This window comes from Muntiacus reevesi, chromosome 3 (assembly GCF_963930625.1).
Source record: "Muntiacus reevesi chromosome 3, mMunRee1.1, whole genome shotgun sequence".
Taxonomy (NCBI): Eukaryota; Metazoa; Chordata; class Mammalia; order Artiodactyla; family Cervidae; genus Muntiacus; species Muntiacus reevesi.
In genome coordinates this window covers 41,883,607-41,906,017 of record NC_089251.1, presented here as the reverse complement: position 1 = coordinate 41,906,017, position 22,411 = coordinate 41,883,607, and the positions used below count along the sequence as shown (strand labels likewise).

The following is a 22,411-nucleotide window of genomic DNA, read 5'->3' as shown; positions in this document are numbered from 1 at the left end:
GAATCAAGTGTAGTATTTACTTGCCACAGCTCTTTAGTCAAGTTCAATCTGGAACAGTTTTCCAATTTTTCTGTTACTTTCATGACATTGATACTTTTGAAGATTATTATAGACCAGTTGTTTTGTAGATTATCTCTTAATTTGCATTTGTCTGAAGTTTCCTCATGAATCGAGTCAAACTGTGTATTTTTGGCAGGGATTCCAGAAAGGAGTCTGTGTCCTCATTGCATCTTACCAGGTGATGCATGATTTCTGTATTCCCACTTCTAATGGTACTAACTTTGGTCACTTGATTGTCAGTCTTCACCAAAGGGAAGTTACCCTTGTTCCCTTTGTAACTGAGTATGTTGTGGGGAGGTATTTTGAAGCTGTGTAATATCTTGTTCCTAATCTAACTTTCAATTTATTCATTTACATGTTTATATCCATGAGGGCTGATAGTGTATTATTTTATTCAGTGAATTATAATCCATCACCATCTTTATTTTGATCCTGAAGTTGTCCCTGATTTAAGCAGTAGTAACCCCTTCAAGCTGGTTTTTGTGTCCTTTTGACATGTCTGCATCATTATCAATGCATTTAAATTTTAAAAAGGAATTATATTAAAAAGATTCAGATGGATCCATTGTAATGATATGGCATAATTTGCTTAAGTAATCCTTCTGGAGCATTTTGTTTAATGAAAAAAAAACCAGAGTTCATATAGTATAGCCAAATTGCCTTCTGTATGTGTGTGCAAGTGTCCCTTTCTCCACACTTTCATTAACAATTGGAGAGTATTTTTAAACACTAGGAACTTCATAATTATAGGGAAACTGTTAGAGGCCAAATGACCTTGTATACTCAGCATTAGAAGGGGTTATCAAGAAGCTCAACAAGGGAAGAAAATAGAATTTATCTGTATCTTTTACTGTGTGTATGATTTTCTCTTTAAATCGGCAGGGGAGAAAAGTATCTTGGAACTAAAGCAGTTATTTCCTTCTTTATAATGCTGATTTCGTAAGGTAAACAATTTAAAGTAGATATATTTCAGTGGGATCTTTTTTCTTCTGACTTGCTTATTTCTCTCAGCGCTGACCAGTCATTAACCTAAAGATCTTTTTGTATTCTGAAGCCGTTTTCTGCTAACCAGCTATCTGACTCAGTAAAGCTGCTCATCAGTGAGCCTCATTTTCCTCCTCTCTGAATTAAATTATGTGGTTTATAAGGTACCTTCTCTTTAAAACTGGAAGATCTTAAGAAATTTTATCCTGAGAGTTGAAAGAATTTATTGTTGTTATCTTGCAAAACTGGTTGAATTTTGCAGTAAACATTTTCCTCTTGTGTCTAACGTGACAACTATGACGATCAGTTTATTGTTTATTGGCTGTTTTTATTCTAGGACTTTGGTATTAATCTTCCCTTTCCTTTTACTGATAAGTCTGTCTTGTGACACTTTTGACTGTTTAGTACAGAGGAAAAGAATAACTCATACATAGATTCCATTTAAGAATTGAATGTTAAAAAAAAAAAGGAGATATCATAAACTCACAGGCCTGAGAAGAATTATTCAAGAAATGTAACTGTGATAATTGCTAGTTAGGAAAAAATTCACTTAGACTTTAGCTTTAGACCATATGCCAAAATAAATTTTAACTGTATTAAGTGTAAAAAAAAAACCCTATAAAGTAGAAGAAAATAAAAGTGAATATTTATTAAATTTAAAATTTAAGCTTTTATGACAGCAAAATGATGAAGAAAACTACTAATGGAAAATCAATTTGACCCCTTAAAGATTAACTTGGGAAAACAGTTTGGCTTATAACGTTAATTACACACTTACCATGTGACCCAGCCTTCGCACTCCTGAGTATTCATCTTAGAGAAATGAGAACTCACGTTCACATAACAGTCTGTATACAGATGTTCATAGCAGCTTTACTTGTAGTTGTAAAAATACTGAAAATAACCTAGATGTCTTACATGGTGTAAACGGAAAAACAAACTGGTGACATCTGTGTAGTGGAATACTACTTAGCAATAAAAAGGAATGAACTGTGGACACATACAACAACATGGATGGATCTTGAGGGCGTTAAGCTGAGTGAAAAAGCCAGCTTCACAGGGTTACATATTACATAATTCCATTTAGATAACACTCTTGACATAGCAAAATTACAATGATGGAGAATAGATTAGTGGTTGCCAACAGTTTGGGTTTATGGAAGGACATGACTGTTTAGGGATTACACAAAGGACTTTATACTGATTGATATTATTGAACTATTTTTGCAACAGTTCTAACCCCAATTATAGTGACAGTGATATCTAATCTGCCTGTATGATCAGTTTCATAAACTGTGCAGACACCCTAAGAAAGGAAAATGATGAAATCTAAACAAGGTCTGTAGCTGACTTAACAGGTTATATGGATGTCAGTTTCAGGGTTTGATCATGTACTGTTGTTGTTTACCGTATTCTTACTGAAGGAAACTGAGTGAGAGCATATGTGAGAACTCTCTGTACTATTTTTACAACTTCTTGTGAGTCCTAAGCAATTTCAAAATGGAAAGTTATAAAAAATTAAACTATGGTATAGTCAGGTAATGGAATATTATTCAATACTTTAAGAAAATAAAGTTTTCAAGCCATGAAAAGACATGGAGGAAGAACCTTCAATACATATTACTAGGTGAAAGAAGCCAATCATACAGTATATACAAGCTACATACTCTGTAATTCTAATTTTATAACATTCTAGAAAAAGCAGAACTATGGAGACAGTAAGAAAATCAGTGGTTGCCAGGTAGGGGAGAGGGACACATGAGTAGAGTAGGTGGAACACAGGATTTGGGGGACAGTAAAACTATTCTGTGTGATACTGTAATGGTGGATGCATGTCTTTATGTATTTGTCCAAACTCGGAATGTATAGCACCAAGAATGAACCCTAATATGAACTGTGGACTTTGGGTAATAATGATGTGTCAGTGTAGGTTCATCAGTTGTAACAAATATACCGCTCTGGTAGTAGATGTTCATAACAGAGGAGACTATGCAAATTAATGGGGGTAGGATCTGTATAGAAAGTTTCTATATCTTCTACTCAATTCTGCTGTGAACCTAAAGCTTCTCTGAAAAAATAAAGTCTTTAAAAACGGAAAAAATTAACTTGAGTCAGAAATAAACTTTGAAAAGCAAATTGAGGAAAATATTTGCATCCATTATTAGAGACAGAATTTTCATTTTATTTATAAAGAACTGCTACAAATTCACAAGGCAAGCTGAGTCCCCAGTGAACTAGAAGAAGAGTCTAAGAGAACAAGCAAGTGCCCCAAGAGAGACTCTTATAGATGTACTTTTGTAAGTGTTCATTTGAAATTTTCTGGAATCCTCAGATTCAGTAATGTGCTACCAATGCCCTTGGAAACATACACTGTAAAAGGTGTTTTGTTTTGGGTTTTTTGCCGTTATATTATAGCTGTGTAATCTTACCTAAGATAAAAATAGTAGTTGTTGTTGTTTTTAGGCTTTTTAAAAAATTTATTTTTTAATTGAAGGATAATTGCTTTACAGAAAAATAGTTTAAAAAATAAAAAGCAGAGCACTGTAAATTTACACCGTTTTGAAATTTCTTTGAGAGAAGTCTGAATGACTTTGTTGTATGTAATCTGTTCCCTAAAAAGAAATCTTTCTTTTTTTTTTCCAGGTGTAAATTAAGTATTTGAAAGCAATTGAACGATGGAGCCAGACATCATTCGAATGTACTCTTCATCCCCACCACCACTAGACAATGGAGCTGAGGATGATGATGACGATGAATTTGGGGAATTTGGTGGGTTTTCTGAAGTTAGCCCTTCTGGTGTAGGGTTTGTTGATTTTGATACACCAGATTACACTCGTCCCAAGGAAGAGTTTGTACCTTCAAACCATTTTATGCCAATTCATGATTTCTCAGAAAATGTAGATAGCCTTACAAGCTTTAAGTCCATTAAAAATAGTAACGATAAGGACATCACTGCTGAACTTTCTTCTCCTGTGAAAGGTCAGTCTGATGTTTTACTTTCTACCACCAGCAAAGAAATAATTTCATCTAAAACTTTAGATACTTCCATTGATGGCATAGAAAGTCCACAAGATTTAAATAAAGAAGTGGAGCAGAGACAGAATGTTGGAACACCTGAAAGTTTCTCTCCAGGAGATTTTAGAACTGATCTGACTGTTATTCATCAAAACAAGCAGTTAGAGAGCTGCAATGGTGAAAAGCCTCCTTGTCTGGAGATTCTAACAAATGGGTTTGCAGTGTTGGAAACTGTAAATCCTCAGGGAACGGATGATCTGGACACTGTAGCTGATTCAAAAGGACTAAAGCCTCTTAGCACTCATAGTACTGAGTATAATTTAGACTATGCACCTAGTCCTGCTGAGGAATTTGCAGATTTTGCCACATTTTCCAAAAAAGAAAGGATACAACTAGAAGAAATAGGATGTGCAGTTTTAAATGATGACGCACTAACCATTCAGGAAAACAATAAAATTAATAGAGTCAATGAACTGAATTCTATAAAAGAAGTGTCTTTGGATAGAAGCTTTGATGTTGAAGGAGACACTGCTAGAAAGGATCAGGTTTGTGTTTCAGAGATAAGCATAGCGAGTGACAGGGATTTCAGCAGGGGAAAGCAAGGCCTTCCCACTTTGCAACAAGATGAATTTTTCAATTCAAGTGTTCAGTCAGAGACTTGGAGTTTGGCAGACCCAGCTGAAAATTCAGAAGCCAGTGGGAGAGAACAATGTAAAGCTGAGGAAAATCTTGATTTATTCACTTCTAAATGTGCTGACCTATGCATGGTTTCTACTAAAACTTTGGATGCAGACGAAGAAATTAGTTCTTCTAAAGAAGAAATTAGAGGGTTTACTGACTCCCAGAGCCTCAGCTTTGATCCTACAGAAGAAAATGTTTTGGATGATTCTGTGAGTGTAAAAAATGGTGATAGTAGTAATGACTTTGTGACTTGCAACGATACCATTGAGGATGATTTTGGTGACTTTGGCACAGCCAGTGGCACAACTCCACCTTTGGTTACTGCTGGTACACAGGATTCAATGAGTGATGTCACTTTTGAAGAGTCCTCAGAGCACTTTCCACATTTGAGTGAACCAGGTGATGACTTTGGAGAATTCGGGGAATCAAGTACTGTCTCTTGCCAAGAGGAAATTATATTTGCTGAGTCAGACCTAAAACAGACTTCTGATAGTTTATCAGAGGGATGCAGTTTGGCAAGAAAACGTACTGGGACAGGCATTGAACCTGTTTCAAAACTGGAAATTGGGCAAGAAGGTGAGTTTGGAGACTTTGATTCTGTGCCAAATATTCAAGATGACTGCAGTGCTTTTCAAGACTCTGATGATTTTGCGGACTTCAGTTCAGCTGGTCCTAGCCAGGTTGTAGATTGGAATGCTTTTGAGGATGGACAGAAAGATAGCTGTTCCTGGGCTGCTTTTGGAGACCAGCAAGCCACTGAATCTCATCATCGAAAGGAAGCCTGGCAGTCACATAGGACAGATGAAAAGACTGATACTCCGGGAACCCCCAAAGTGCACAGTGTCTCCTTAGCAGCTTCCAAAGGAGCGGTTGCTGGTGGCCATTTACACGAAACAACCACTTCAGTTCAGGTATTTACTGATTTTTCTCCATTTTGTATAACAGTGCTGTGGAGGTCTCTAATTCAGCTTTTCAAAAAGCATTTTTTAATTGGGTACCTGTTAAAGGAGTCTCTTTATGATACATAGTGTTTGCCAGATTTGTAGATTAGTTACATGTTTCACAATCACTTGGTTAACTTTAAAGAGACATTCCTATAATAATGCTTGGTAAGATTTTTCTTTACCTGTTTCTTTAATATTTATAGAAATTCATCAACTTAGTTTTTTGGTAGATATAAATACCACTTATGTAAAAATTCATTAATTAGCTAATGAACTATTCCAGCAAATCCTTCAGTTTCTACCTTAAGAGTGATTTTACAAGGTTAAACTAAGATTTAAGCTTCAAAAAATAATCTCTTAATTTTGTCTAGGAAAGACTTTTGATTGCAGACAAGAGCAAGCAGAATTTGAAACCTCAGTCTGTGATGAAGGCTATAGGGACTTGAAGGTTAGAAAAAGGATTTGAAAAAAGCAGATTTGGGCCTCAGAGTTTAACAGCTAATAAAAGACCTGGGGTGAGGCTGTGAGATAGATTAAGGGTTAGACCTAGAACAAGAGGGCTTCCCTGTTTGCTCAGATGGTAACGAATCTACCTGCAATGCAGGAGACTGGTGTGGGATCCCTGGGTTGGGAAGATTCCCCTGGAGAAGGGAATGGCAACCCACTCCAGTATTCTTGCCTGGGAAATCCCATGGACTGAGTTGCCTAGTGGGCTACAGTCCATGTGGTCGCAAAGAGTAGGACACAACTGAGGGTTAGACCTAGGAAAAGATACAGCCATACCTTGACTTAATGTGACTGTTTATTTGCTTATAGTTTCTTGCAAATGCATGTTTATGTTTACTTTTCTTAGGAATTAGCCTTGTCAGGGAGAATATTTTTACCCCTTAGCCTTTGTCCTTTATCTTTTCCTGGCCCAGACTTTCAGAGAAGATTCATCAAGGTTTATTTTGACCTAAAGTAGCCCCTAGAGGTGCAGTATGTTATTCAGATTGTTCCGCAGTCCTGAGTTGTACCCTGTGCTACGTTAGTTAGCCTTTCCTCAAGTCTAGGAGTATAGAAGAGAGCATTTCCTTGAAAATCACTGCTTTTTATTGATAGGTGTATTATTGCCAAGTATTAACTTGGTCCACAGGCCTATTTTAAAGATCCTGAGAATCAGAGTCAACAAACTCTGATTCTTCAGTTATCTTTTGCTAAGCAAACCGTTTTCAATTGAAAATTTTTCCGAAGTCAAGTTAAATATCTCTAATACATTAAGATATTATAGAAATTATGGTACCACCCATTGGAGTGCACAACGAATCACTTTTCATCTGACATTGAGTGCCTGAATAGCTTAATTCACTAATTCAGTTATTACATGGTTTGGCTAATGTGTATTATTCCTGTTGAGTAATTCATTATTGAATTCATTATTGAGGCAGAAGCTTACAATTTTAAACAAAGACTGAATTAACTATATAATACAAAGCAAAGACTATTGGTTTTTGACCTAATCCTTTCCCTGTTTACTTTCATCTTACTAGAGTATAGAGTGACACTGGTATTGGATGGTCTTTAATTTATAGCCTTAGAACTTTAAACATCATCATTATATAATGAAATTTTAAAGTATAACCACTTTAAAAAGGATTTTTTTGCAACCTATGAGCTGATTAAAGTTATTTATGTGTAATTTGATAACTGGATATACTAGGAGGAAATAAAGTACTTGGGCTTTATGGAATCTTACAGATCTGAGTTCACATCTTGATTCAGTGTTGTATAGCATTATGATTTTGGACAAACTGCTTCTGAACTCAGTTGTCTGTAAAAAGGAGATAATATCTATTGCCGCAGACTTGTGAAGATAAAAGGACAGTAAAACTTTTAATGAGTGAAAAAAATACTCTGGAAAATACTGGGAAGATAAGAATCTTGTAGTATGATTCTGTTTTGTAAAAATGAAACACAAATGGTATAAATATAGCAGGATGCATTGACTTCCCGAGATTGTCTGGTTCCATCCTCAGGCTTTTCTTTTTGCTGAATGGGTTATGCAAAATGAGCAGAACTTGGAGATAGATATTGGAAAGGAGAAACTGCTGAAAGTGGGGCTAGAAGAGGAATTTGGAAAGGAATTGAGGTGGGGAAAATGGAAAGTGACTTTCATCCTTATCCTGCTATTGTGAAGGCTTGTGACCTGTAGTTTCTTCCTTTTTCAGAATCTGCTGGAAATGCACTTTAATCTAGTTCTCTTAGAGAGGAATAGTTACACTAATATTTATCTTAAAATCTTTATCCTAGCTGCTGCCGTGTAATGGGGGACAGCATGTTGGGGGACAGCACAGAAATCCTCACATATTAATGTAAACATTAGGGTTTTTTTTTTTTTTTTTTTTGTAAGTTGTAAAACTTTGATTGTAGATTGAATCTTACCAAGATACAGCAATTCTGTCCGGAACAGATTGCCATCAAATTGTACTTTGACAGAATGTTGTGAGAGTCTTTTAGAATTCAGAGCTCAGTTAATGCAATTAAGCAAACACAAGGAGCAGTTCATTGTTTGTGAAGTCAGACAAATGGTATAGTTGTTATTTCAAATTTCTTTGACTTTTCACTATGTATGTGACATTGTCCAGGTCCCTATTTTTAGTACTTTCCTTTTTTCAGTCTACCAAAGGGATATCTTAACATTTTAATAAAATATATCTTCCCTAGATTGCGACAATCAATTATTGCAAACTTATTGCAATAATTTGTTACTTAGGGAAGAGTCTAGGAAAAACTCTTTCAAATTTCTAAAATGTTCCTAGTCAACCCAATTCTCAGATGTGATTCCAGCAAGCCCCAGAGGGTTCAGGCCTTGATGTAAAAACCATAATGACCATTTATTGAGAAATATTCTTCCCCCTCAGTGAATATTTTTTTTTCTGAGAACCCGGAGTTCAGTTCATTTCATTTTTATGTTAACATTCTTGTAAATTGTAGAGAAAAGCAAATTAGTGATGCCTCTATTGTACAAATTGGGAAAAGATCAAAACTATTTTTCACTTTTGGGGCTAAGATTTGAACAAAATAAAATGACGATAATAAAAATCTCCTTACTTTGAAAGCAGTGTTTTTTCAAAAGACCATTATGTGTATTATTTTAACAGTTTTATTTTTTTTAATCTGTTAATGTTCTAGAAAGGAACCTTGATTGAAATAGTCAAGATGCTTTTTCCTAGATATATGGTAAAGGCAGTAATGTCATGAACATTGCATTAAACCCTGAGCTTTTGTAAAAATTTTAAAATGTTGCCCTGGGTGTTACTTGAGAATTTAGGTAATTGGGGTAAGTAATCTCTTTATATTGACTGGCTGTAGAAAAGGAAGCTATGAATCATTTTCTTTGATTAATTGATAACACTACTGGGAATATGTTATTAGAAGATTTATCTTGAGAGCTTTAAAAATTGAGTGTCACAAAAAGGAAAAAGAAGAGAATCAGTAATACTTTGGCTTATGTTATTTAGAGATTCAGTTATTGGTTTGCTCAGCAGAATCAGCATTCTCATAACTGAGTGTAATGACATATTCACCTTCGTTTATTTAATCACCTGCCTGAGATTTCTGCAGGTTTTCCTTTCTGTCCGTAATCACTTGAACTTATGACTGAAAACATAAGTAAGCAACAAAATAAAGAAATTAAGTAGTCAGAAGGTACAACCTTCCAGTTACAAAATAAATCAGTCCTAGAGATACAATGTACAGCATGGTGATCAGTTAGTAATACAGCCTTTTGTATTTGAAAGTTGCTAAGAGAGTAGTTCTTAAAAGTTCTTTGTCACAAGAAAAAAAATGTGACTATGGTGGTCATTTTGTATTATATACATATATTGAACTGTTCATATGAAATATAATATTGAAGTCAATAACATGTCAATTTGAAAAGAAAGAAAGAAATTGAGATTTTAGGCCTTATAGCTCTTTGCTTGCTTGAAGTATTTGGACAGCAATTACTTTTGTTTTATTTCCTTCAGAAAATTTGAAATTCTGGTCTTTAATTCCAGAATAGAAATACTTTATTAGATTTATCCAGAAATTGTGCAAAAGCAGCAAACCATCTTTTTAGAGCATAGGGAATTGGTTACTCTTCTTATATAGCTTGAAGTTAGGGATTGATAAGTATACAATTGTAGATTGTACTTGATATCTTACTTAATATTTAATGATGGTAAGGCATAAGATATCCTCTTAAATGGAAGATTAAATTGCCCAGTGGATTTTATGTTTCTTCTAAACTTCCACTTAAGAACAAGACCTAATGCTATCAATATTAAAACTGTTGACATGACCGACTACTGTTTGTAAGGAAGAAAGGAAAACTAACTAGAAATATGTTGAAGGAATTTTAGAAATTACCTTAAAAAATCAAAGATACTTTAAAGGAGGTGTGTCTTTGTCTGGCCTAAGAGCCAGATTCTAGGATCTTTGGTGCTGGCATTATACACTCCTTTGGAACTTTGAATGAGAGTTTCAATACAGTCTCTTTATACCCCAGTGTAGTCATTTATACAAAACAGAGGTGTATTAGTCAAAGGTTCTCCAGAGAAATAGAACCAGGAGTTTGGATGGATAGATGCATGCATGCATGGAGAGACAGACTGACCAATTTTTTATAAGGAATTGGCTCATGCAGTTATAGAGGTGACCATGGACATCCTAAGATCTACAGTCCACAAACTGTCTTCAATTGATTGAAGGCCATCCATATTAAGGAAGACAATCTGCTTTACTTGATCTACCAATTCAAATGTTAATCTCATCCAGCAACACCCTCATAGATATGTCTAGAATAATGTTTGACCAAATGTCTGGGCACCTCTTGGCCCTGTCAAGTTGAGGCATAAAATTAGCTGTCACAAGAGGGAATACCATATGTCCATATATAGCTTTCAGGGTTTTTGGAAGACCTGTAACGTGTTTGTAACTGAGCCATATCAGCTGAGAAGCTCTGTATTAGATAGTATGACTGATTTGCATCAGTGAATAAAGTGAAATGATTGCTTGTATACCTGAGGGCTTTCTTCCTCCAAACCCAGACATGGAGATAGGGCAGAACTGGAAATGAGTATAATTCAGGCTTAGTGCTTTGCCCTCATTGATGAATTAAAACATTTGGTAATCATTTTTGCTTTCCCAGAAATCCTGTATGGGTTGAGGAAAATAAAATACAGAGACATTCAAGGTAATAAAAACCTTAATAGGTCTTTCCTAATAGGAAAACAAATATATGAGAAATGAGAAAATTGGGAAAGATAGAGAAATCCTACAAAAGCCAGTGAACCTTTGGAAAGTAGTATAGCCATGACCACATATGATTTTTGTGAACCCCTTCCCCTTAAATTCTGTTTTATAATTTGCTATAAAAATGAGTATGCTAATATTAACTATTAAAATGTTCTTATGAACCCTTAAAATTATTGTGGACCCCAGGCCATGTGCCTGCTGCAGAAGTTGGTCCTGGTTATAATACAGTTCAGTTCAGACGCTCAGTCGTGTCCGACTCTTTGTGACCCCATGGACTGCAGCACGCCAAGCTTCCCTGTCCATCACCAACTCCTGGAGCTTCCTCAAACTCATGTTCATCAAATCAGTGATGCCATTCAACCATCTCATCTTCTGTCGTCCCCTTCTCCTCCTGCCTTTAATCTTTCCCAGCATCAAGGTCTTTTCCAATGAGTCAGTTCTTTGCATCAAGAGTTTCAGCTTCATCGGTCCTTCCAATGAATATTCAGGGATCATTTCCTTTAGGATTGACTGGTTTGATCTCTTTGCAGTCCAAGGGACTCTCAAGACTCTTCTCCAACACTACGTTTCAAAAGCATCAATTCTTTGGCACTCAGCTTTCTTTATAGTCCCAACTCTCACATACATAACTACTGGAAATACCATTGCTTTGACTATACAGATTTGTCGGTAAAGTAATGTCTCTGCTTTTTAATATGCTGTCTAGGTCAGTCATAGCTTTTCTTCCAAGGAGCAAGTGTATTTTAATTTCATGGCTGCAGTCACCATCTGCAGTGATTTTGGAGCCCAAGAAAATAAAGTCTGTCAGTGTTTCCATTGTTTCCCGATCTCTTTGCCATGATGTGAAATACATTATTGATACCTAAAAATCAAGGCTCTGGAGTCACCCTCCTAGACTCAGGTCCAGGTTCAGCGCTGACTTGCATTAGCCACTTCCCTGACACTGAGATTTAGGGAACAGTTATAGGATTACTTCAAAACTCACTATAAAGATAAAATGAAATTGTGCATGTGAAGGTGCTTAGCACAGTGTCTTGCACATAACAAGAGTTCAATAAATGTTAGCTGTTAGTGAATAATCTCAGAAATGCGTTTCTTAAAAATGGCCTTTAAAGGTGCAAGAAACAGTGTTGCCAGCTGTTTTGGTGAATAGCCAAAGGTCATAGGCACATGAGAATCTGTGTAGGGTACCCCTGGGTGGCCTAGATAGTCATCTGTCAGACTGTCTTGAGAGTGAAACTGCTGCTTCTGGCTAGTTTCCCTTCCCAGAATAGTTTTGACAAGTAGGAATTCTTCTGAGCACAAGCGCACTTCTCTGTAAGTAGCAGACCTTCTCCCTTGGCTTCCTAGCACTGGACACAACAGAGAAAATAAAGAGGGAGCCTGCTGCTTGCCTGGAAGAGCATTTGCCTTTCAACCCCGCATTTGCCAGAGCCCAAGTTTCTCTGAAGGTTTAATGGCCAGATGTGCTGCTGTTTGCAGGCTGGAATTTGATATATATTTGAACTGATGAACATGGCTCAGTCGTCAGTTTCCTAAATCTAAATTCAAGAGAGAACTGATAGTTATTTTTCCTCTTTGAAGTTGAAGGCATTTGAAATTCAAGGAGTGGCTAGTTTTTTATTTAGTTGTTATTTAGTTACTGTTATAACCTCAGCTAAATATTTAGTATGCTAAATGTGTGTGTACCTTTTTTTGTTACCATCACATTGATTAGGAGTGCAACACTGACTCTGGTAAAAATTTCCAGTTTACTTTGTTAGAAACTAAATTGTAGTGTTAGATGAATAATTTGCTCATGTATAGTAGGCCAAATCAAAGTTTAAAAAATATTTCACTTTATTGACTTTAAGGCTGTTGCACATATTAAATTACCTTGCTTGGCAGTGTTGAGGGAAAAATTGCATATATTTAAAAAATAATTAAAATTCTTTTTACTTTAAGACAAAAACCTGAAACCTTTAGCAGTATCAATCTTGCTCAAAATAGCAGTGAGTTTTTAAAAATTTAGTGTCTGATTACAGTGTTTCAGAAAATCTGTTTGTTTTGTTTTAAGAAGTTTATCTGCCTGATCACAGGAGAAGCTGTTTTTGTGGTAGGTTAGTTGCTCTTCTTCTGGCATTAATGTTGTATTCGTATACCTCTTCTACTTACTAAGTTATTTGAACTATGTTCCATCACATCTTTGAACTTTATTGTGCTTCTTGGGAAGTAAAGCACTTAACATACCTAACGTGTGGTTTACACTCTTTGTATTTTATGATATGATCAAGATTTAAGTCACCAATGCCAACTATCAACCAAAATGTTCACCAGTTTTCAAAATTTAAAATCCCCAATAACTAGCAGTAACAGGTTTTGTTTGTATAAGCAGCTCTTAATGATAGATATTTTTACTTAGATACTTGTTTCATAACTTGATAGGAAGAACTTCGGGAGGATGCAAAATATTTGATTATTTAATTTCTTGTTACAATATGGTAGAAATTGATATAAATTGAGACAAGTATTTTAATCATGATATAGAATGTTAAATAGTGGTAGAGAAATAGCCTTAGTGAGATTTGAACCTAGTTTTGACATTTATTTATTCCCTGGCATGCCATTTTGTCTGTATGTGTCATCTGTATAACAACAGTAGTCATAAAAGCTATCACTTCTTGAGCACACACTGAGTGTCAAACATTCACTCCTCTAATTTATTATTCACCCTGCGAGGTAGGCCCTGATAGCTTCCGTTTATAAACTGAAACTGAGTCTCAGCCCCTTGGGGCCACAGTCCTCTGCTGAAGCATTATAATTACATCAGCCATTTACTTACTGGAATTAACTAGTAGTAAATGAAATCTGGCATTGTTTATTACCATGAACAAGATGTAGCCCTTTTAGCATCAAACTGGTCTTGTGGATAGTTAAAACAATGTACTTAAAAAAAATGATATTATTTATATGTGGAATCTAGAATATGATACAAAAGAACCTATCTACAAAACAGAAACAGACTCATAGAGAACAGACTTCTGGCTGCCAAGAGGGAGGGAGGGAGAGGGATGGACCTTGGTAGATGCAAACGATTTACATTTAAAATGGATAAACAACAGGGTCTTAATGTATAGTACAGGGAACTATATTCAACATCCTGTGATAAACCATAATGGAAAAGAATATTTTTTTTTTTTTTTCCTTTTTTTTTTTTTTTTTTTATTTTTTTTTTTGAAAAGAATATTTTTTAAAAATGCATATATGTGTATACCTGAGTCACTTTGTTGTAAGTCAGATTGGCACAACATTGTAAATCAACTATACTTTAATATAGTTTTTTTTTTTAATTTAAAAAAGTAAAATGTTAGGAAATTTAATTTTAATCAAAATCTTTGTTAATTCTATTAGCTGCTTTCTTGTTGAACTGTTAAAGAGTTCCTCCTTATGGTGGGTGGTACTGTTCAGTTAGTGGATTCTGGTTATTTGAATCTTCATTAAAAATTTTTGGCTCTACCTCAGGGATCAGCAAACTACGGCCTAGGAAACAAATCTGTCCTGCTGCCTGTTTTAGTAAATAAAGTTTCATTGCAACACACCCACACTTATATGTTTATGGATGGCCTGCAATACAAAATATATTCACTATCTGGCTCTACAGAGAAAAAAATCTGCCAACTCCTGCTCTACCTCATTCAGCAAAAAGATTTGAAGCAATTGACTTGTCATATCTAATCCTAAAGTCATATGGAACTTTCCTTTAAAATTTCCATGTAATTTTATTCTTTATGAAAAAAGGTTGGGGAGGAAGTTTAAAGCAAAGTTTAAAAGTGGTTAGGTTTAAATAACATTCTATTTCTTCAGTATATTCCACTGATGTGAGGATTTGCTCACTAGTATACCTAAGACCCCCGTGACTCAGATGGTAAAGAATCTGCCTGCAGTGTAGGAGACCTGGTTTTGATCCCTGTGTCAGCAAGATCCCTTGGAGAAGGAAATGGCTACCCACTCCAGTCTTCTTACCTGGAGATTTCCATGGACAGTCCATAGGATCATAAAGTCAGACACGACTGAACAACTAACACTTTCCTACGTAAGACCTGGTAGTTACATTTAATGTTTGATCAAAATGATTAAATATGCTTTGAAATCCTTTCTTTCATCCCTAGAGAGATATATATTTTTTCTATCCCATTAAATGGATAACAAAGAGGATACAAGAAGATTCTGTTTTAATTTACAGAGAAATAAAATTTGGTCAAGTACGAGTTTTTGTTTACCTTCCCTACCCAGGAGGAGCCAGTGCTTATTATGTTTCCAATTAGATGGTTATCTGATCCCTTTAAAAGTAATGTCTGTCCATTCCCTCTGTTGAAGCAAGTGTGGGTCCCCTTGACGCACTCAAGTTTCACAAGCCTTGGGATCTTGAGTCTACTCTTTACTGTAGCTTTCATAATTGATACTGAGAACCTTTTCCCATATCACACACATGAATATAATGAAGGTGTTAGACTTAACTTTTGTAGAGATAGCAAAAGAGTACCCTGAGACTAATTACGCAGCATGAAGTTTTTTGCTCTAACAGTTTTCAAAAGAGAAAATGCTTTGGAAAATGGGCGTATGAAAGTTTTTCCTTTTGTTTTTCATCTTCCTGCTTGCTGACTAAACAACAGAAATCAAGCATTAACTTGTTTTTGTTAGTTGGCAGAAAGTACCATCATTTTGTGGCATTTTTCTTGTACAGTGGGTGGCATTTCAGTGGTACATTTAATCTTGCAGTAAGCTTTAACCTAACATTTTGTATTCCTGGTTGGTGTTTTAAGTAGTAAGGTGAGCAAAGTTGAAAATATTTTACATGTATCTGAAATAAAGTTAGGAATAAATGAGAATAATAAGTGGGAATAAATGTTCTTATAGGTTGCACATGTACACAAAACCTACTAGTACCCCCAAAATCTGAGTTAGTCTAAATCCAACAGTTTCAATCAATAAAAATACTCCAAAATGCCAATGTTCTCAGGGAAAATACTCTAGGGAGTATGCAAGCTTTGCTTGGAGGAATGGTAGTATACTATTCAAAACCCCAAATATACATACCATAGAAGAGTAGAGAAATGGAATATCTAAAAGATAACACAGATCATCAAAATGACAAATGAACTGTTAAATTTCTTAGTCATAAAAGACATTCTTTCCTCTGTTTGTTCGATTAGCAGCAGAGATATTTCTGAAAAGTTTTCACAACAAAGTCATACTATATAGCACTGGGGACTATATTCAATATTCTGTGACAAACCATAATAGAAAAGAATATGTGTGTGTGTGTGTGTATATATATATATATATATATATATATAATATGTATGTATAACTGAGTCATTTTGCTGTACAGAAGAAATTAACATAACATATAAACCAACTAGCACAAGCTGGAATCTAGATTGCCGGGAGAAATACCAATAACCTCAGATATGCAGATGACACCACCCTTATGGGCGAAAGTGAAGAACTAAAGAGCCTCTTGATGAAAGTGAAAGAGGAGAGTGAAAAAGTTCACTTAAAGCTCAACATTCAGAAAACTTAAGATCATGGTATCCGATCCCATCACTTCGTGGCAAATAGATGGGGAAACAGTGGCTGACTTTATTTTTCTGGGCTCCAAAATCACTGCAGATGGTGATTGCAGCCTTGAAATTAAAAGACGCTTACTTCTTGGAAGGAAAGTTATGACCAACCTAGACAGCATATTAAAAAGCAGAGACATTACTTTGTCAACAAAGGTCCGTATAGTCAAGGCTATGGTTTTTCCAGTAGTCATGTATGGATGTGAAAGTTGGACTATAAAGAAAGCTGAGCACCGAAAAATTGATGCTTTTGAACTGTGGTGTTGGAGAAGACTCTTGAGAGTCCTTTGGACAGCACATGATCCAACCAGTCCATCCTAAAGGAGATCAGTCCTAGGTGTTCACTGGAAGGACTGATGTTGAAGCTGAAACTCCCAATACTTTGGCCACCTGATGTGGAGAGCTGACTCATTTGAAAAGACCCTGATGCTGGGAAAGAGGGCAGGAGGAGAAGGGGACAACAGAGGATGAGATGGTTGGATGGCATTACCGACTCAATGGACATGGGTTTGGGCGGACTCCAGGAGTTGGTGATGGACAGGGAGGCCTGGCATGCTGTAGTTCATGGGGTTGCAAAGCATCGGACATGACTGAGTGACTGAACTGAACTGATAAATTAACTATACTTCAGTAAAAATTTTTTAATTTTTAATTTTTTTATTTTTACAAAATAAATTTTATAATAAAATAAAATATAATTTTCATTTTTAATTTTTTTAAAAATTAAAAATATTTCCAAAATTCAAGTGTTCATGTTTAGGTTCTGTTCAACTATTATATAACAGCATAACACTTCTTGCCAGCATCCAGTCTTACTGTTCTAAATAGAGAGTGTGTGAGTGGTAGTAAGAAACACCCCAGTGTAGTGGAAAGAGTATGAATATTGTCTGGGTTTTTTGGTTTTGTTTTTGCTTTGGGAAGATAGTTCAAACTTTGATTGCTTTCCCACTGTATAATGGGGTAGTAATTTCTTCTCTGTAGTAATCAAGTAAGGTAATGTTTGTAAAGTGACAGACATGATGCGTGGTGTGTAACTACATTTATTTGCCACCGTTGTATCACCACAATTATTTAAAAGCATTCTATGAGTAGTTATCGTCCCCAGTGGCTCAGACAGTAAAGCGTTTGCCTACAATGCAGGTAGACCCGGGTTCAATCCCCTGGTTGGGAGGATACCCTAGAGAAGGAAATGGAAACCACTCCAGTACTCTTGCCTGGAAAATCCCATGGATGGAGAAGCCTGGCAGGCTTCAGTCCATGGGGTCGCAGAGTCTGACATGACTGAGCAACTTCACTTTCTTTCTTTATGAGTAGTTAGCTTCTTTCCCTTAGTGCTTCCTGTATCTGTCTAGTAGTTCCTCCACCCCTTAGCAGTGGACAGAATATCGGTCTGTGGGGGTCTGTGTGTCTGTATTAATGATAAAGCTGCAACATTGTTAAAATTATGAAAATGAAAATTAACTTTTGGGGGATGTTTTGATGCAGACAGCTTTACTAAACCGCCTGGAGCGAATTTTCGAAGCATGTTTTCCTTCCATATTTGTCCCTGATACTGAAGAAGAAGTTACTTCCCTGAAGCACTTGCTGGAAACAAGTACCTTGCCAATAAAAACAAGAGAGGCCTTAGCTGAAAGTGGGTAAGTAGTAGACACTTTTTACGTCTACTTGTATATTTGTTAGTTTGACTGTTCTAGTTTATAAGGTTATCTAAGGTTATCTTAAACTGTTAAGGTTCTAAAACATTAGCTTGTTTAGGTTTAAAAAAATCATATTGTGCCTAAAGATGTAATTAAAAAATCTCTCTACCTCTCCACTTTTGAGCTTTTTTAAAAAAAATTTTCTAAAGCACTATTCTGTTCAGTCAGATTTTTATATATTATTTTTTTGATTCCTAGTATGATAGATGAGAATTTAGATCCTACATCTGCTGTTTTCCTCCATTCATCTTCCCAATACACTTATGTCATAGTTTTTGGTTAAATTGTTATTTGGTATTTTCATTATAATGATCATGTAAATAGTGTTCAAATCTAAGCCACTATTTCTTTTATAGTACACTTTTTTCCTGGATTTAATGATTTCTTCTTTTTTTTTTTTAAACTCACTAAATCTGTCCCTACCCTCCAATAGCCTGTTAATACAATTTTACTTGTGATAAGACCTATCAAATTGGGTCAATCCATTTCTTACCTGGAGTCTTCCATCTTCCAATTCCTTCCAATCTGGAATAGATCAGTCTAGGCCTCCTATCGCATGTTGTCTTGGTACTTCCCTTCAGTTAAATCCCATTTTGGTGAAGCATATCCTCTAATAGCCCCTTTGGGGGGTAGGTGGGGGAGAGAGGGGAAGAAAAGGTTCCCAGGAAATAAAATTTTACTTTATTCTACCCCCACTTCACATTTATAATTTAGAGTCTTTCATTGCTGGTGTTTTGATGTTTTACTGTGAAGTCTCTTGGTGTGGGTCTTTTTTCATTCATCTGACTGAGTACTAGGCACAGCCTTTCAATCAGGAAGCTTCTGTTCCTCAGCATTGAGCATTTGTCTTACAATGCCAGCTACCTTCCCTCCAATGCCTCTGTTTTCTTTCCAGAACTGCTATTAATTTTTAGATGTTAGAGGGTCTAGATTGACTTTCTAATTTTAATTTCAAAGTTTTTCCTAGATGCTTCTCTTACATTTCATTACTCACCACCTCTGGAGACAGTATTTCTTAATTTCATTTAAGATGAATATTATTGTGCTTCTTGACTTTTGGGGTGATTTCTGAGAATAAAAGGAGATAAAAAGATTGATGTTTTGCCATCTTTAAACCATTTAGATATGTTTTTTAAAAATATGCTAGCTGTACGGACAGTTCATACTCTTAGACCCAAGAGATTCATTCTAAGGAAATAACAGAATTCTGCAGTAACACACTGTAAAATACAGGAAGGTATTTTATTTGCCTTACTAGCAATAGGAGCCAACAGTAAAAAGAATTAAAACTGCAGGATTGTGGCTAAATAAATGATGATGCATCTGTCTAATAGGACATAATAAACCGTTGAAAAAGGTACATATGTAGATAAGGAAATGTTTAAAGTCTGAAAAAAGAATACAAAATTTTTTGTATGCTCTAATTGCAGCTGTGTGTGTGTGTGGGCCAACACTCAAGCAGAAAACATTAAATAGCTCTAGTAAGATGGTGAAGTGCTCAGTGATTTCTATCCTCCTTTTAAATGCTTTTGTTTTAAAATTAAATAAGAATAACATACAGGCTAAATTTTTGCTTGATTGTTTCAGATGAGTTTAACTTAGTTACTTTCCTAATGACTCTTAGCTCTTGATTTCATTCAGGTAATAGGTATATATATACTCATGTTAGACACAGTATTAATTGGAATGTATAATATTTTATAGTCACTTTGAAGTAGAGCTCATGGTGAGAGCTCCTGAGTAGCCCATTACTGGTGGCCTCACTGTGTTGTGACCTCTGCAGGGCGCTGCTGGATGTGTGGACTGAACTGCAGGACGTCCATGATGCACATGGCTTGAGATATCAGTGGGGTGGCTCCCATAGCAACAAGAAGCTTCTGTGCTCCCTGGGAATAGACACCCGAAACATTGTAAGTTTATCAGTATCTTAGAAAATCCTTTAATCAACTTACCGATGTTTTTAAATTCTTTCACACCTCTGTACAAATTATAAACTAGTTTCTCAGAAAAATAGATATTCGTTTGTTTAAATGTTCATTTGTTTTAAATATGCCAACTTCTAAGTGTAAATCTATCTAGATTTTTCTCTGAAATTTCTTATCTTTAGAAAAAGATGTTTTAGTATTTTTCCTTAAGTATGAGATGAAGGAATTGGGCTAGGCGATCAAAACTAGAACCCGTAAGGGCGATTTAACAATTTCTTCAATTTTTCACTCACAGTGTATATAATAAAGCATTACAAGAGTATTTTGGAAGCTGTTTCATTGTATGACAAATCATTCTCTAAATACATATTCTTTCTCTCTAACATACATATGTAGCTCTTCACGGGTAATAAGAAGCAACCTGTTATAGTGCCCATGTATGCAGCAGGATTGGTAAGTACAATGATGCTTTTGCATGTATTTATTATTGTTGCATTCATTCTGTAAAATCATCTTACATAGCATGACATGGAAAGTGTATTTTAAGGTATGGTATGGGACCATTAAGAGAATAAATACAATAATATCCTTTTTTGATCTCATAAATCCCTTCAAGTCTTGATCTGAGGACTTTTTCTGTATTTTATTTATTATAGACACTTATAGTATTATTAGTGTTTATAACTTCTGTAAAATTCACCTTTGGAAGTCTCTCTCTTTTAATTTGTTTTTAAAAAGAAGAAACTGAAGTATCTGAAGCCTTAGATATCATTTGTTTAAATGCATTTCTGATTATTTTTAAATAATGTAGTGTTGAAGCCATGGATATATACAAAAGGTTGGAGATAGCAAATTATAACAAATGAAAATGGGCCAGGACCCATAATTGGTCCTTAGTTTTTCCATTGATGTTTTAAACGTGTTAAATTTTGTTTTTTTCAGATATGCCAGGTAGTCCAGGAGAACTGAGGCATTTTCATTCTGTGCCTTATCAGGACTCGGGCACATTCGAAAGTTCGATGCGCTTGTGGGTTTTGGCATGTCTTTAAGTTATTGGTGCATAAAAATGTCCTGTCTATTAAACTAAAAATATTTAAAATATTTTTTCACCAATAACTTGAAAATAAGGGAAAAAATACTATGTTTAAGAAAGAAAAAAAAAAAAAACTAAGGAACACGTGGTGTGGAATTTAAATTTAAAAACCCTTTATGTGCATGTGAAAATGAATTTGCTGTGGAACTGGACCTTATTTTAATCTGCAAACTTCTCTATGAATAAGCTCTAATTATTGTTACTGAATTGAAATTTGCTTTGTTTTGTTTTTGTTTGTTTTGTGAGATTGGACAAAAAGCTTCTTTCTTTGAGTTTTTTTTAAAAAATCAAATTCTGCTCCTTTGTGAATGGTTATCTTGTATTTTCAAAACACCTTGATCATCCCTACTTTCTTTTATGTTGTAGGTAAATATAGTCCATAATGTTTCTTTAACTTTCTGGTTATTTGGATCTCTTTTCTCAAGAAGTAGCTTTCTAGAGATTGTTGGTGGTGTTATTGTCATATTCTGAATAGGAAGTAGGAATTTAATTTGTGCGCACTTTCTTTCTGCATGTTGGGGACAGTAACCTATTTAATGCTTCTGTGTTAGACTCAACACATTAGTCAGTTTTTAAAGTTTTATGAAGAGTTAAAGACTCATATCTATGCTTTTTTCCCCTCTCTTAATTACAACCTTTTATTAGTAATGTAGTTTTACCATTTTTGTAACCTTTTTAATACCAAAGTTGTTTTAGTGAATATATCATCTCCTCCTCCCTCTTTTTGATGCCTTACATTTAGAAACATTCTTTTTCATATCTGGTTTTTCTGATTTCAAATTTTAATGATACCTGAATTTTTTCCATAGTGCTTTACACACATGAGATGTTCTATATCTTTTGATCTCATCTGGAGGAGTAGTATCTAAAGTAGTCAGTTGAGTCACTGGTTCTGAGACTTTGATGTGCATTAGAATTGCTTGAAAGACTTGTTTAAAACACAGAATGCTGGGCACCACCCCCATAGTTTCTTATTCAGTAGGTCTGGGGTAGGAGAAGTTCCCAGATGATAGAGGAGCTACTGATGGGGACCACTTTGAGAACCACTGGTTTTAGGGAGAGTTCACATTAGAAAAGTTGGCTAAGACTAGTAATGGTTTTCCACATGCATGGAGTGTTTCTAGAAGGGCAC

At 35.3% G+C, this 22,411-nt stretch overlaps 1 protein-coding gene across 4 annotated transcripts in view; it reads left to right on the top strand.

Annotated features, from left to right (window-relative positions):
* Window positions 1-22,411, top strand: part of AFTPH (aftiphilin) — a 70,722-nt gene that overhangs the window by 27,695 nt on the left and 20,616 nt on the right. For all 4 annotated transcript variants that reach the window (XR_010662329.1, XM_065929056.1, XM_065929055.1 and 1 more), the window contains 4 exons: window positions 3,688-5,651; window positions 18,050-18,201; window positions 20,045-20,171; window positions 20,583-20,639. Coding sequence is in view for 3 of the 4 variants with exons in the window: in XM_065929056.1 (XP_065785128.1) it covers window positions 3,720-5,651; window positions 18,050-18,201; window positions 20,045-20,171; window positions 20,583-20,639 (2,268 nt within the window). In the remaining variant the exon portion in view is untranslated. The remainder of the gene's footprint in view (window positions 1-3,687; window positions 5,652-18,049; window positions 18,202-20,044; window positions 20,172-20,582; window positions 20,640-22,411) is intronic.